This window comes from Rhipicephalus microplus, chromosome 7 (genome assembly GCF_043290135.1).
Source record: "Rhipicephalus microplus isolate Deutch F79 chromosome 7, USDA_Rmic, whole genome shotgun sequence".
Taxonomy (NCBI): Eukaryota; Metazoa; Arthropoda; class Arachnida; order Ixodida; family Ixodidae; genus Rhipicephalus; species Rhipicephalus microplus.
The window spans coordinates 84,680,614-84,695,637 of record NC_134706.1 but is presented as its reverse complement, the minus strand read 5'-3'; the positions used below and the strand labels follow the sequence as shown (position 1 = coordinate 84,695,637).

Genomic DNA, 15,024 nt, shown 5'->3' with positions numbered 1-15,024 from the left:
GACACATGGTGTCAAGGGCTACTCACAGTTCTGCCTTGCGAGGCAAATGAAGCTGTTGCGCGACGCAGTCAGCAGAACGCGAACAACGAGGTAGTTAAGGCAGAGATGTTCCGGACGTTCGGAACTTCGGTCTCGACAAAAGAAGAGCAGCTCAGACAAGAGTCTGAAAGACAGCGCGAAACAGAAAGACAGCAGTCTGAAAGCGAGGCGCATCGGAAAGCGCTGGACGTTAAAGTGTGGCAGGAAACGCCAGAACCAGAAATCGCGCTAGAAAAGGGCCCGCATATTCTCGAATGCCTCCATATAAATGATGTAGAGAACGAGGCCTTGGCCGGTCTCGAAGTAGAGACAGTATCAAAAAACGGTCCTAGCGAGGATGAGGTGTGTGCCAGCAGCCCTAATGGACTCAGTAAGAAGCTGGAAACCATCCTCATGCCTCGAGAGGACGTCTCGAGATCGTCACATGCAGATAGGGTTAGCACAGTGGCTAAACACAGCGAGAACGCGACGCTTCAGGAGTGCAGCGATGCCATCGGAGAAGGCCCAGTTAATGGTTGCATCAGCATTAACAAAGATAATTTGGCCCGGCAGTCCGTCGTGACACCGAGTTCAAAATGTTTGAGCGTGGGGCAAAATGTAGCACAAGCTCCAACGAGCTTCCCGACTTCTGAGGTCACGACACGACATGATGATGGCATCGAGAGAAAAGAGGCAAGCAAACATCGCCGAAAAAGAAAGCGAAAGCGTTCGGCACTGCCTAAGCCTAGGACTAGTCCCACCCCGTCGCCAGAAAGACGAAGAGGTAGGCATTCAATCAGTTTTAGGAAACGTCAATGGTGGCGTTCAGCCTGGCACAAGCGGCAAGCCAGCTTTGGAGGAGGAAAGGGAGGTGCATCACCCAAACGAAAGGCGCGTTTTAGTTCGACAACTTCAGGAAGGCGACCTTGTCCGGAAGGTCAACGTCGAAAGATCACAAAAGCTAAAAACCGCGTCGGGGCGAACACAAAGGGACAGTGGCCCCAGTTTTCCCCCTGTTTCTGGCGTCCCTTTCAAATTCCTGAGGGGAACAGGCCAAAGTGGAAAATGAGGTGTGACGGCAGTGCACTGCTTAGAGTTTGTGGATTTTGTACCCTCTGGCGTGTTCGAAAAAACCGCCGGGACCGCGACCCCATCGGGTGCGATTCAGGCGAATCTATTGTAGAAAAGGGGGCACGGTCAGTTGAGTAATTGTTGCACGCGCGTACTAAGTATAATTATTCAGTGCAACATAGGAGATTCATGTTTGAGTCGTTTTAATTTTGTATAGGTTACAAGATTTGATGTAAAGTTTTCAAAAGGAAAACCGCCGAGCCAAAAGCTGAAAGTTAGCATCGAATTAGTTTAATCATGAGTGCGAAAATTTGCATAAGGTAAAACCCGAGAAAATGTGTCATTTTTCTAGTTGTTTCAAAGGTTTAGTGTGGCATCGTATGCCTCCACTGCCATGGGGATGTGGCATGAATGAGCATTTGAGGAAGATGTTAGCATAAACCGAATGATTTCGTAAATTGATTAAGATTGGCGTGACCCGGTACAGTTGTCGTTGCGCGCATTGAGACTTGAGGTCTATGAGCATGTTGTTTTTTTTTCCTTCCGTCGGTTGTTTTCTGTTTGTATGTACGTATTTCATTGTATAAGAAGTGTATTTTGAGTTATTTTCTTTTTGCTTGGTGCATTGGTTGTTTTACTTGTTGTAATGCACATTGAAAGGTTGCCCTACAGTAAAGGAGCGCTCCTGTTCCGTTTTATTTCGTAGTATACATTCGGGCAGTGTATTCTGTATTGATGGCTGCCGTACACGTCTATTTCCTCTTCTTGTTTGTATGGCGCATTGATATTGTTGCGTGTAAATGAAGCTGGTACTCTAACCATTGTTTGTTTTTTCTTTTGTTGTTACTTTGATGCACTCTGCCTAGTTATGTTGTGTATGAGAGGGACAGCCCTCATGTCTCCCTTGTTGGTGGTGTTTTGTTCCTTGTTGTCGGAAAAATTCCCCTCCGTGTGAACAAATGTTATGAATAACATTCTGAAAGTGGGGGGCAATGTCACGGACGGCTATTTTCGGCGACACCGCGTCACGGCAATTAACGGGCGCCGTACTCCCCGACTGACAGTGAGAAACGGCGGCACATGAAAGGGAACCGATAAGTGCAAAATGGGGGTGCTCTCCTTAGAACGTCGCCGCCGACAGTTAATCTTTTTGTAACCGTGGCGACGTCTGCAAGGTCGTAGAAGGCCGCGGTATACCCCGTACAAGGATTAGACTACAAGACGCCCGGCTGAGAGCTAAGTGGTTGACCGTTCCCACGGAGAAAAGCGTGGGAAACGCTCTGGTGGCCAAGCCGTATGACAACAACCCGACAGGTTGTCACTCTCGCTAGTTGCGGGCCCTCTCCCTATTAAAAAGGGGTGGGGTCAAAATATTTTTGGGCGGAGTTTCCCCTCAATTAAACGCGCATGATTGGACCCAGGTAGAGGTCTCTTGTCCCCAAGGAAGAGAGCGAGGAGACACGAGGGGGATTTAAGCGCAGGATTTTGCCCTGCTAGGCAGACTAGTCGCTGACCAAGATGGTGTAGAAACAGATCAACAAGCATCTCTTCTAGAAGTTTTTAGTGTGGCTCTGTATCGGCTGGCCACCTAAACTTAGCCCTTCGTCTAGTTGTGACGCCATATTAACGTCTGCAACGTAGACATCGGGACTTCGCCTCGAGTTAGCTCAACCTGCTCGAAGTCACCTGCAAGCACTAGCCTCCCGGAGCCACCAGCGTTGCAACACCGCCGACATCGCAGTCGTGCCAGAACTCTCTTCGACTTCTCGCTTCCGATCGTCGGGGACGCAACGCTGCCGGTCATCACACGTATGCCTTCACCTGTTTATATCTTCGAACTTTCTCCTCCGTCGTTCTATTCTTGTTAGTTTGTGTAGTTTGTAATAGTTCTCTCTTGTAAGCTGATTTATTGTTTCTGTTATATATTTCTTTAGTTGTATTAAGTGTCGATGTATTTTGTTAGTTGTATTGAAGTGTTGTATTAGATCCCGTGTGCTGCAATATCATTCGAGTAAAGTTGTTTTGTTTTCTCACGTCTATGATCTCTTCACTGTCTCTGCTTGCGTACGGAACGAACCAACCTGCTGTCATTCCCGTCGCCGACTTCGCGCTGGCGACGCTAGAGTGGCAGCTTGTAACAAGCACATTCTGCTTTTTTTTGTAACCTTCACTGCATAATAATCTTGTACTGTGACCGAGCTCATATGTGCTTACCCTTCTGTACGCTCCGAGGCTGCCAAATGCACAAGCGCTATTAGTGGCCCTCACACAGGTGCTATTAAGGCAGTCACTGAATTCTTGGTGTTGTACCTACAATTAGCTCATTCGCAAGTTTTCAGGAATGCTTATGTGACCTATTGCAAGAGCTAGCAAACTATTTGCTTTGTGCTAGAGAATGAATTTATTTGCTTTGTACATGGTGAATTCTATTGAAGTAGATGCAACTATTGCTGCAACAAGCACTTAAGTGTAGTACGATTATAGGACCATAAAATGTTCATGCTCAATCTCATTTGGAGGTTCAGATGAGTTATGAAAAAGATCCTGTGATTGCGGTTCAAGAACAGTAACGCCACTTACCCGAACACGTCCCCATACTTGGCGCCCCACTCTGTGACGGAGTGCACGAAGCCCTGCATGATATCAGATGCGAAAACATGCACTATCAAGTGTGTAGTGAGCGCTCCAAAGAAGGCGAGCGGATGCTTTACCTACACGTAATGGCACAGACGTGCTTCAGAGTTTCAGCACTGATTACATCATGTGCTACTCGAATTAGTATGACACACAACTTATGTTACCCTTACCTTGACCTGCGGTAGCGGAGGGATCTACTTGGACCCAGCTGTTCACGCCGTATATTGGAAGGTAACGCAATCGCGCTATAACAGGCACCATACGAAATCGGTGAGATCCCATGGCTGGATGCCAAAAGTGGTGAAATATTGACAAAAAATGCGTATTGAAGGTCTGCCCAAACATTTGAACGGGAAGACGAAATCTGGGTGACTTAAGTAGAGTTAGCGCATCAGGATTTAAGGTACACGCGTCAGTAATAAAAATGCAGTTTTGTAAACAATTTCCAGCACTCACTGGTATGCTATTTATTAAACACCTATAGATTACAAGGCTGTTAATATTGTGGGTAGTGCCCATTCAGTTAACATTCCAGTACAATTTAAAGTAAAATGCATAGCATCATGCACGCACAGCGAGATACGCACACATCCCACTCGATAAGCCTGGATATTCGCACAATTCTCAGTGAACAGGTATGTGCATGCTTGCCGACTTCCCAATTTTCTCTTATGTGCAGTATTTTGAAACAAAACAAAAACAAATGCATCGCGTTGAGTCGCGTGTTCTTGATATAGCGTAAGCTCCACTATTATGTAAGACGACTTTCAACGGATGACTGCGAAAAGAGTGTGTATGAAGGGACCTGCTATGTCGACTAGCTTCACCTTTACAACCACCGAAAATAAGTTTTTCGAGAAATATTGGGTGCTTGCCGCTTGTTACGACTGCTCAGAGTATAGCCTCTTTAAACCACTCAGACGGCTGCAGTGCGATGCAGAAGCAGGTTTCACCGGCTGCCAATGATTGCTGGTTGGAGGCTTCCTGTCCACATTTGTCGTCTTGATGGCAGATGACAACCACGCTTAGTGAAGAGAGATTGTTTTCGACGCTGCCGTTTAATGAGCGCAAAGTTACGCCCTCTATACAGCGTACGGTGCCTGTGGAGGAAAGAGCTCAGCCACTTCAGCACCGCGGCAATGGTGAAGCGGCAAAGCGCTTTCATGGATGACACTGACGACAAAAACATCAAATTGTTTTGACTTCTTGAGTAAATATTATTTGCGTCCCCCGTCCCATCACCCCCACCCAACCCCATATTCAAATCTCCTTGCGCCTCATCTAGTTTTTTTGGCACGTTTGGCATTGTGGCATAACCAGGGGGTGGCACACCACGCCCATGCCCCGTTCCTCCTCCTGCCTTCTTTGATAATTTTTTACCTAAATAGTGCAGGAGGAGGAACGGCTCTCGCTGCTGGTTAGGGTGCGGCTCAGGGGGGTGATCTGAAACGCCATCAGGAGTTGACCCAGGTCTGCAACCGAAAAGGTAATGACATCTGATTGCCGAATCTGTAACCACCCCTTCTCGGCTTGATATTCCCCCGTGGCTCGCAGGCGCCCTGTCCGGGGCGCGACACTGTGCAAACGGGCTTTCATCATGTTGGCTCATAGATACCACTGTTTCCTGAGCAGCGCTCGGTACTATCGAATCAGTGGCGTTAGCTTACAACTTCGTACTGCTACAGTGGCCAAAAATGTGAAGCATAACCTGTTTGCATTCGTGTGCATGTCCCTATACATGAACTCTACGAGGGCTACTGTGCGTGTCACAAGCTCACTCGGTCTGGTGTTTCCCATCACCTCATCTACTTTTCGAGGCGCGTCTGAGAGCGCTCCAGCCCGTGATGGAATCTTTCGTATCTCGTCCTTGCCCTTCCTTCCTTTTGAGCATATCATGTGGCACCGTCCCCCCCCCCCCTCCAAAAAAAAACAATTGTCTACGCCTTGGTTCAGGCGACCACATATGGAAATGAACAATTAAAAATATATCAGGCTAATTTTTTTCACACATCTTTAGACAGTGGTCTATACCTTCTTGTGGTACTCGACAAGATTCCCCCATATGAGGCTTGGTTCTGGGCCTGGTATTCCGATTTCCTTGAAGTAACTGAACGTCTTTTGGCGGGACCTGCACACAAAAAACAGATCGTCTCTTTGCTTTGCTGTGGGTTATACCTTTACGTAATCCATCCCTATTGCAAAAACCAGCGCCACTGGGTACCAGTATTCAGCGCCATGCCTGATTATGGGCCCAGTATGGCACTGGTACCAGCGCCTCCCAGCGTAGGTACTGCGACGCTGATGCGGCAGCGTCCCAGTACTCTGCGCAAAAGGGCTTCACAGGATTAAAACGGGGATGCCCATTCGCCATAAATAAGTAAATATAGAAGTAACATAGCGCGCATTCACAATAAAATTCAAAAAATAAAAAATTTGAAAAAAATAAAACACCGCTTGACGGGATTTGAACCTGCTACCTCCTGATCTTACCCGAGTACGCTACCCATTGCGCCACGCCAGACTTTTTCTTTCTTTAATGAATGAAATTATCACCAGTAAAGTACACACAGCATACTTCATCAGAAGTCAGGCAAACACACACACAAGCGTCAAGAACGGGAAGCCACTCCGGAACGGGGTGAGAAGTCTCAACAACACTGCGCACTTGAGCAGCTGCTTCTCGGAAGACAACTCTCGGCGACCGTGGTGGCTCGGCGTGTCTATCAATATTGCAACGTTTCTATAGTGAATAAAGTCCCAACAACATGAACAGGTCATAAGGAGTATTATCAGTCAGACTCTTTTTGAGTGGGAGAAACTTAATGCCATGAGCTGTGATTGAAAGTTCTTTTCTTAATATTCTTTTTAGAATGTCCAAAAAATAAAAAGGTAAACGACAATGAATAAAACAACGCTCTATAGTCTCAGGTTGGTTACAGAGTCTACAATTCACTGTCCAGGGTACGTATATTCATTTTTCATTCAGCCACGTTTTCACTGGCAGCGTAGAACTGTGCAGTTTAAAGAAAAATGTTTTCGCTGAAGGAGATATCCACATTCTACGTACACGAAATAACACATCGTGACCAGGCAAAAGCGAATATGGCTTTCGATAAACAGGTTCTGGGAAAAGGTTATTCACAAGTACAGCGGTTAAATTTGTTCTGTCAATAGTATACAAATACTCTAAGCTAAACCTGGCTTTCAAAAAATTCACAGTATCAACAATTTCTTTCACGAACTCCCACAATGGCAATTCCTTGGCAACGCTTGTTGTGACATGAATAAAAGGAAGGTGGTAACATGGACGGTTACGAAGAACCGTAAAAAGAAAGGGGTGACACACATCCTTTAGGTAAAAAATCGCAACACCAACTGTCGCAAGAACAAATGCACAAGGTCGAGGCCACTCTTTTCAAGCGGAAGAAAAAGAGTGTCTCTTCTCATGGGTTCCCAAGAAGAGCTCCAAATAAAGCAGGTAAATATCCTATGAAAGACTTGAATGTGTACACGTGAGCAGTGCAACACCTGCAGAATTTAAATAAGCTTTGATGCAAGGAATATATTGCACGCTTTTGCTCTGGCAAAAATGAAAATCTCCCGTTCTTGCCATGTTGCCACCTATCGGCATATCGTAGTTATCGCAGCGGTTCAGTGTGGGCCACTGTTACGATAGTTATCAAGAGGCACAGCAGGGTATTTCATAGGAGTAGCATTCCAATAAATATTTGCCAAGACCGAAGGAGTTTGGGCCCACATGCCTAGCAAAATCCACTACTTTTATCATAATTTATGCTTGCGCCAGCGACTTCACAGAAACGTAACGTAGTGTTGACTGCTTTTTGAACGCTGGGTTTATCAGCGCAAAAGAAGGCAATGTCATCTGCATAAGCTAGAACTTTAACTTCCTCAGCATCATATCGGTAGTCTCTGATGATAGACTTTAGAAGCACACTTAAACATAATGGTTCCAGATAAATTGCAAAAAGCAAAGGCGAGAGTGGACATCCCCGACGTACAGATGAATTTAACTCTATTATATTTGAAACTGTGCGATTTACAATTAGCCTAGTTGTGCACTTCTTATAACAGAGTGAAATACTATTGTACACTACATCACCCAACTGCAGGTAATTGAGGAGCCAGAACAAAAAAAGGATGCTGTACCATATTGAATGCTTTTGCAAGGTCTATTTGAAGTAGGGCTCCTTGGTCCATGCTACCATCAACACACTAAAGAACTGAACGTGCAATATGAATGTTTGTCTGTATAGAGCGACCAGGAATTCCACATGTTTGGTGGTCACCTGCACATTTAGTAATCACTGTCTGTAGCCGATTTGTCAACAGTTTAGCAAATATTTTGTAGTCAACGTTACATAACGATATAGGTCTATATTCATTAACTCTCTTTAATGCGTCAGGACCAGCACTTTTGGGTATTAATATTGTATGGCTCTGATAGAAAGAAGGAGGAAGTTCATCACGGTCTTAAGCCTCTTAACAAGTTGCACAAGGAAAGGTATCAGAAGTTCCTGAAGAGCTATGAAAATTCGCCACTAAGGCCATCTGGGCCAGGAATTTTGTTTTTCTGCAACGTTGTTATTGCAAATCTACTTTCCTCTCTGGTTATGGGCCCATCTACAGTGAGTCTATCATGATCTTGTAACTGGGGCACAAGGGCAATGAAGTGGTCAGCTTCTTCCTCAAAATTCTCCTGAAACTCAGCCGCGGTGATCAAACTTTTGTAATAATCTTCAAATGCGGCTCTTATTTCACATGTCTCTGTGCAAAGGGAACCCCGCGACTCAATTTGCAGTATCTGTTTAGAAAGTGCATATCTCTTTTCATCCCCAAGGGATCTTTTAGTGGGTTCCTCTTCAGTGAAATTGGTAACAAGGGAACGAATCTTTGCTCCTCTGTGTAAATCTGTATCATGTTTTTGTATCTGTGCTCGAGTCACATTTATCTCGTCCGCGTACAATCCCGGCTGTTGACTTTCAAAAGCATGAAGCTTAAGAAGTAAATCATAAAGATAGCGTTTTTCAGCTTTTTTTTCTTTGCGAAATTTCACATAAAATACTAATTGCCTGATACTTGACTCTTTCTTTGATTCTTTCCCATTGAGCTCAAATTGGGTGCTGTCGACACTGTGTTACGTCTTGTACCGATTTTTTTACTATTTTAACAAAACAATATTCGCGCAACAACAGTACGTTAAGCTTCCATAGGTCCCAATTTAGAGGGGTTTTACGAAAATTTTCAGAACACCAAGAAACAGTGACCAAGCAATGGTCTGTAAAAGATATGGGCTTTACAGCATAATTATGAATGTGAGACCATAAGCTTAGAGATACATATACACGGTCAAGCCGAGCATGAGAGATGCCTTGAAAGTGCGTGAACCTCACCGAGGAAGGTGCATGTGCTCCCACATCTATTAAATTGTGGTCATTCGATAATTTCTGCAATAAGGTTGCACTTGCATCATAACCATTTGTTATATATGAATGATCTCTGACGTCACAAACACAATTAAAGTCTCCAAAAAGTATGCGCCAGACCATACGTGTGGGGTTGTAAAATGACTATCCAAAGAACGCGCCGTTCACCTTCATGTTTACAAGTTGTACAGTGAAGACTGACACAATATTCCTTTTCAAATAACAATTGCGTCTTGATTCGACAGTGATGAACGGCTTCTAGGCACCGAATGACGTCCGGATATTAGCAAGATCGCAAAGTTTTTTGAAGCATCTATATCTTAACTATGAAAAATGTCAAATTGACTGGAGGAGCGGCTACACATTGTCAGCTGTTGCTGCCGATAGTTTGTTTTTTTCCCCTTTGATAGTCGGTTCAAGCACTTTTGCTACTGGTCAACAAGTACAGGTGATTTACATGTCTTGTTTGATAGATATCCACGCCCACGAGTGATTATTGAGTATTTTTCATTCGCGCAAGCGACGATGTAGCAGTACACATCCGGCGTGCCAGATTACATATTTGCAGTTATAGCGATACCTGCAACTAAGAAACCGCCGAAGAAATGACTAATGCAATCCGCTGAAAAAGTATGCCAGTATGTTAGTTCCCTAACGCATACCAAATTACCAACTCAAAATTGCGTGTTCTTACCTACGAGTCAGAGAAGTACCGGCTCCATTGCTCAGAAGAAGTCTTTCGGTGACGGTCTACGTTGCTGAAAGCTCGACACATCGATCGTCACCGCTCCTTGTGCGGGCATTGCACACGCGGATAAATAGTCGATTTAGGCTCAGGGATGTCTAAACTGTACTTTACAGTCACTTTTACACTTTAGAATTGAGCCTACTTAAAGTAAAAAGCACCGGCAGCAGGTACACCGACGCGGCCGGAACGATAGGCCTTGCTGTACGGGGCACCGGGTAAGGCTGTTTTCGAAGCAGCTGAGTTGCGATGCTTGAAGTTTCTGCATTTGAGCTTCGCAGTATTTCTAACTGTTGCCTAAACTGTACCTTAAGTAAGTGGAAGATCAATCAATGCCAGAAATGCATTTACGGAGCGGCGATGGCGAGTGACAACCGTTTTTCTGGCCTCCGCTGGCAGCATACAGTGGGCGTGCCAGTGTACAGATATATGCAGTTATATCAATACCAACAATTAAAAAAACATCCATTAAAATACCAATGCGATCCGCTGAAATCGTATGCCAGGGAGTCAGTCCACGAAGGCGTACCAAATTACTAACTGAAAATTGCTCGTTGTTACATATCAGTCGGGGAAGTACCGGCTAAGTGCGGCCAACAGCTTTCGGTGACAGCCCGCGTAGCTGAAGGCGTGACGTTCGATCGTCAGCGCTCCGTGTGCGAACATCGACACAAGACAAAATAGTTGATTTAGGTTCATGGATGTCTAAACTATACTTTACAGTTATTCTCACACTCCAAAGTTGTGTGTACACGAAGCAAGAAGCGCCGGTAACATACCAACGTCGCTGGCAAAACAGGTGTAATGCCCGCTGGGCCGCGCACTGGGTAAGACCGCTCTCGACGCGGTGGGTTTGTATGGTTGAAGCTTCTGCATTTGAGCTTCGGAACATTTGTAACTCTTACCTGAAGTAAATAGAACGATAAGCATGGCCAGGAATACATTTATGCGGTGTGGCGGAATCGAACGACAGCTTTTTTTTTCTCGACTCCGCTGTGAAACCTTGCGAAGCAATCGAGAGAGCTCATTTACGTTTCGTCAACTTCGCGGCAAAAACAATTTCCTGTTTCTGCTAGAAGTGGCGTGCAGCTCCAGGCTTACAAACACTGCAACTTGGAAACGTCACAGCAATACACGGATGATGCGAATATGGCCGGTTTGCGCGCGGGCATATGCGAAAAAGGTGCATTACATAGTTGTTGCGATACGTACGTGCGCAGCAAAAATTGCGTATGCTCGGTATCTGTTAGGGCAGCATCTCTCCCTGCCATCGAATCAAGTGTTTTATATTCAATGCCACCGAAACAAACCACGGCACGCGCTACAGTAACATGCACGCTGCAGCTGCGCTGGTAGAAACAGTGCGTGCTCCAGTATTCACCAGCGCTTGCCAGTGAAAACTCCAGCGCTTCGCAGTGCGCACCAGCATCCCAGCGGTTGAGCCAGCGCCCCTACCACTGCGACACAGATTTTTCCCAGTGCGCCCAGCAAAGTGCCAGTAATTACAAGCGTGTACCAGTGTCTCCAGCGTGTACCAGTGCCATAAAATTTATTGGCACCACGCTGTTTTTGCAATAGGGATGAGCTCACCTATAAGTAGAAGAAGTGGTCTTAGTCGGTTAAATTAAAATTAGCTTTTTTAATTCAAGAAATACCTAGTGAGATAGAAAACTGGTTAAAAAACCCAGCTTCGCTTCGCAAGCACCGATGAAGCGGCGAAGCTGCTGGCTCCAGGAGGGACAATTGGGCGAGCTGGTGCACTTCCATCTTAAACAAATATTAGCGCGACGAAAACAGGAACGGGAAAGAAAAGACAAACTACAGCGCTGTAATTTGTCTTTTTTTTTCCCGTCCCTGTTTTCGTCGCGCTAATGTTCGTTTAAGTTGGAAGCTGCTGGCGTTCTCCTTGTCAGGCTAACTCATTTTGATGTTCTGCAAGCCTTTCAGATATCTTGCACCACTGCTATCTTTTTAAGCCTGGAGGTAATAAAATAGACTTATTGAATCTTTGTCCTACCACTATTATACGAAGGTTTTTGAAAAAAATATTTGCTTTAGATGTTTTGATTTGTTGTATCGATCTCTTTATTCAACACTCTTGGTTAGGCTTTGAGGTGGTGTTATAGCCACCGCCTTTTATTACCACGATGTATCACATGCCAGTCCTGTGACTATGGCGACGCGCACACCATCTGTTGGGCTAAGCGTTGCTTTGTCACTTTTTAGTGGACGTTGGGTGCAGTAGAATTCAGCTAATTCACTCCATTTACCCAAAGAAGCTATATTATTTGTTGTTTTGAAAATAATAGGCCAAGCAATCAAATGTGCGTAGGTGCATGAATACACTAAATGTATACTAATTCAAGGGTGATGCTGCACACCAATATCGCCACAGTGACTGATGAAGCGAGTAGTGAGCGTAGTTTATGTATCGCAAACAAATTGCCGACAGGCTGGAAAAGCGCGTAAGTTGCCTACAAAGTTTTCGTAGTAACAGCACTCCCTTCTTTGCTATGCTTCAACGAACGCGTTTTCATTCGGACAAACGCTTACCTGATCAACCTGACGAGTACGTAGCCAAAGATAATCACTACGGCCGTCCAGCCGAAGGCCTCGTAACTTCGCAGCGAAAACTTCCACATCTTGGCGATAACTTAAAGCGATTGACTATTGCGTAGCTAAGCATGTATGGCTCAATGTTGGTACAACAGGTCTTTGAGCACATCAGGTTTCAATCTCTTTAGTTCATTTTTCTGTTATCCTTTTGGCTGAATGTCCATTGTTGAGAAATGTAAGTAAACTTATCGGATGCAGTTACTCAATGTGCACTTTCCCCTTGCGTATAAGTGTGAGCTAACACTCGTGATGAGTGAAGCGCGCTGTCTGGCATAAGTGGCCCATATAGATAGCGCACGTGTGTGATCGGGGGCAGGAGTTGAAGAATGCAGGCAGCTCTTGCAGATATCCTTTTGCCTAGCTTTTGGAAGTAATCGGAAAACAACACGCTGTTCCGGCCACTTGCGTGACACCTCTGCCCATGTTGGGGGGAAGCAGTTTGCGTCTTATATATTGAACTAACATATCGACTCGCCACGGTGGTCGGCCAAAGCCCTCGGCTGCTGACCTGCGGTATGAAATCCTGAATGCGGCGGCCGCATTTTAGATGGAGGCGAAAATGCTGTTGGCCCGTGCGCTTACACTTGGGTGCACGTTGAAGAACTCCAGCAGGTCGAAAATTCCAGAGCCCTTCACTACGGCGTTTCTCATAATTATATCCTGTCTTTGGCACGTTAACTCCAATAATTTAATAATGACCTAACATATTGAAACAAGAATAACGGCAGTATAAAAAGTGTTAGGAAGTTCAGCTGATTTGCATAATAAAGAAAGTATACCATTAGGAGTGGAGGCGTTCAAGTTTTTCGTTGCGCCGGGAAGTGCTAATAGGAATCATCGTCATCTTGAACCAGAGCGCTCTGCGTTCATCACCTGGGACTTTTGCTTGGCTCCCGCAACACGTGCTTTGATTTTGTCTGGCGTGAAATAAAATATTTGTGATGACGAGTCTGTTACGTGACTGAAAATCACGCAACAACACTTAAGAACTATAACTAAAATTATGTAAGAATGTGTGAGTGAAGTGCCATGAGATCACACGAGCACAGTCATCTGGATAATTATCACCAAACGAGACGCAACATTTCACCTGCCCTATCTACAGAATGCCGCGTAACACCAAGTCTCGTGTGTAAACATCCATGGCGTAGTGGTGGACACCTGGACTGCGGCTTCCTAATGTCCATGCTTTTGTAAATTGACCCCACCAAAATGCAGCCCCTGAGTCGGAAATGAAACAGACTTCTTACGCTGCAAGCCACATTCTTTCATTGCCATTGATACGGAGACAGTGACTATACGTTCATCAGAATGCTTGTTAAGATGCAGGAAAGAATAAGAAACGTTTATTTGCGAGGCTTACGGGAGTCAATATTCGATTTGTTGAATTAAATAGCAACGCATTCAAACGCAGTGATAAAAAAAGTGTGACCGTTATCGTTAAAAGAACTGTGAAGGGGCGATGAAAGAGGGAAATGAACGGTCTTCTATCTGCACTAGGGTGAAGCGTGGTGAGGAGGGAATCATACACTGTTTTGAGAGAGATTTTTAGGAGCGAAGCTTCTTAAGCCATTGGTCGTGCGTCCCTGATGTACGTAGTAGTAGTAGTAGTAGTAGTAGTAGTAGTAGTAGTAGTAGTAGTAGTAGTAGTAGTAGTAGTAGTAGTAGGTAGCCAGCCACCTCTCGTTTAGTCATTGGAATGTTCGTTGGATGGCGGTGATTTATATGATAGATATGTGGAGTTTAAAATCCCAGAACCACCATTTGGTTATGAGAGACGCCGTAGTGGAAGACTCCGGAAATTTGGACCACCTGGAGTTCTTTAACGTGCACCCAAATCTGAGCACATGGGCCTAAATCATTTCCGCCTCCATCGGAAATGCAGCCGCCGCAGCCGGGATTCAATCCCGCGCCCTGCGGGTCAGCTGCCGAGTACCTTAGCCACTAGACCACCGCGGCTGGGCTGGCGGTACTTGTATATGATGAATATATGATGAAAAGATGCGAGATGGTGGTACTCGGAGTGTTCACTAGATAGACGGGTGGATGGACGCATGGCCAGACGCACGGATAGATGCACGGACGGACGCATGTATGATCGGATGCATGGACGGACTGATGGACGCTTCGTGCTACTCACCATCATTCACTCCTTGGATATGCAGTGATTTTTTCTTGATGAGGATGAGGTACTAGCCTGAAACCACACCGTATGTAGGATAGGGTGTTTCCGGCGGAGTAACGCCGTCAGAAAATGGGTTTGAATGCAGCTTACCCTAAGCAGTTTCTTATTCTTATTTTTGCTTTCATGCCCGGTTTCAGATGTCTAAGGCATTTAGAGATCTGTTTTCCAGCTCTCCCAACGTTGCTGCTCTGTTGTCGTGCGAACTGTCACCTACTTCATTTTTAGAGGACCGGTAACGAGTGGTGGAATTTAACCTCTTTCTGGCGTCTACCTGGGGCCTAGGCAGACATTTCTTTTTCGGCAGGGGA

At 45.3% G+C, this 15,024-nt stretch overlaps 1 protein-coding gene across 1 annotated transcript in view; it reads right to left on the bottom strand.

The window, feature by feature from the left end:
* The window catches only part of LOC119179162 (cytochrome P450 3A8), a 33,379-nt gene extending 20,822 nt beyond the window's left edge, over window positions 1–12,557 (bottom strand). Inside the window, exons 1-3 of the mRNA XM_075870048.1 lie at window positions 12,469–12,557; window positions 5,758–5,854; window positions 3,670–3,722 (exon numbers count right to left, since the gene is read on the bottom strand). Of these exons, the coding sequence (XP_075726163.1) occupies window positions 3,670–3,722; window positions 5,758–5,854; window positions 12,469–12,557 (239 nt within the window). The remainder of the gene's footprint in view (window positions 1–3,669; window positions 3,723–5,757; window positions 5,855–12,468) is intronic.
* Window positions 12,558–15,024: the final 2,467 nt, after the last annotated feature.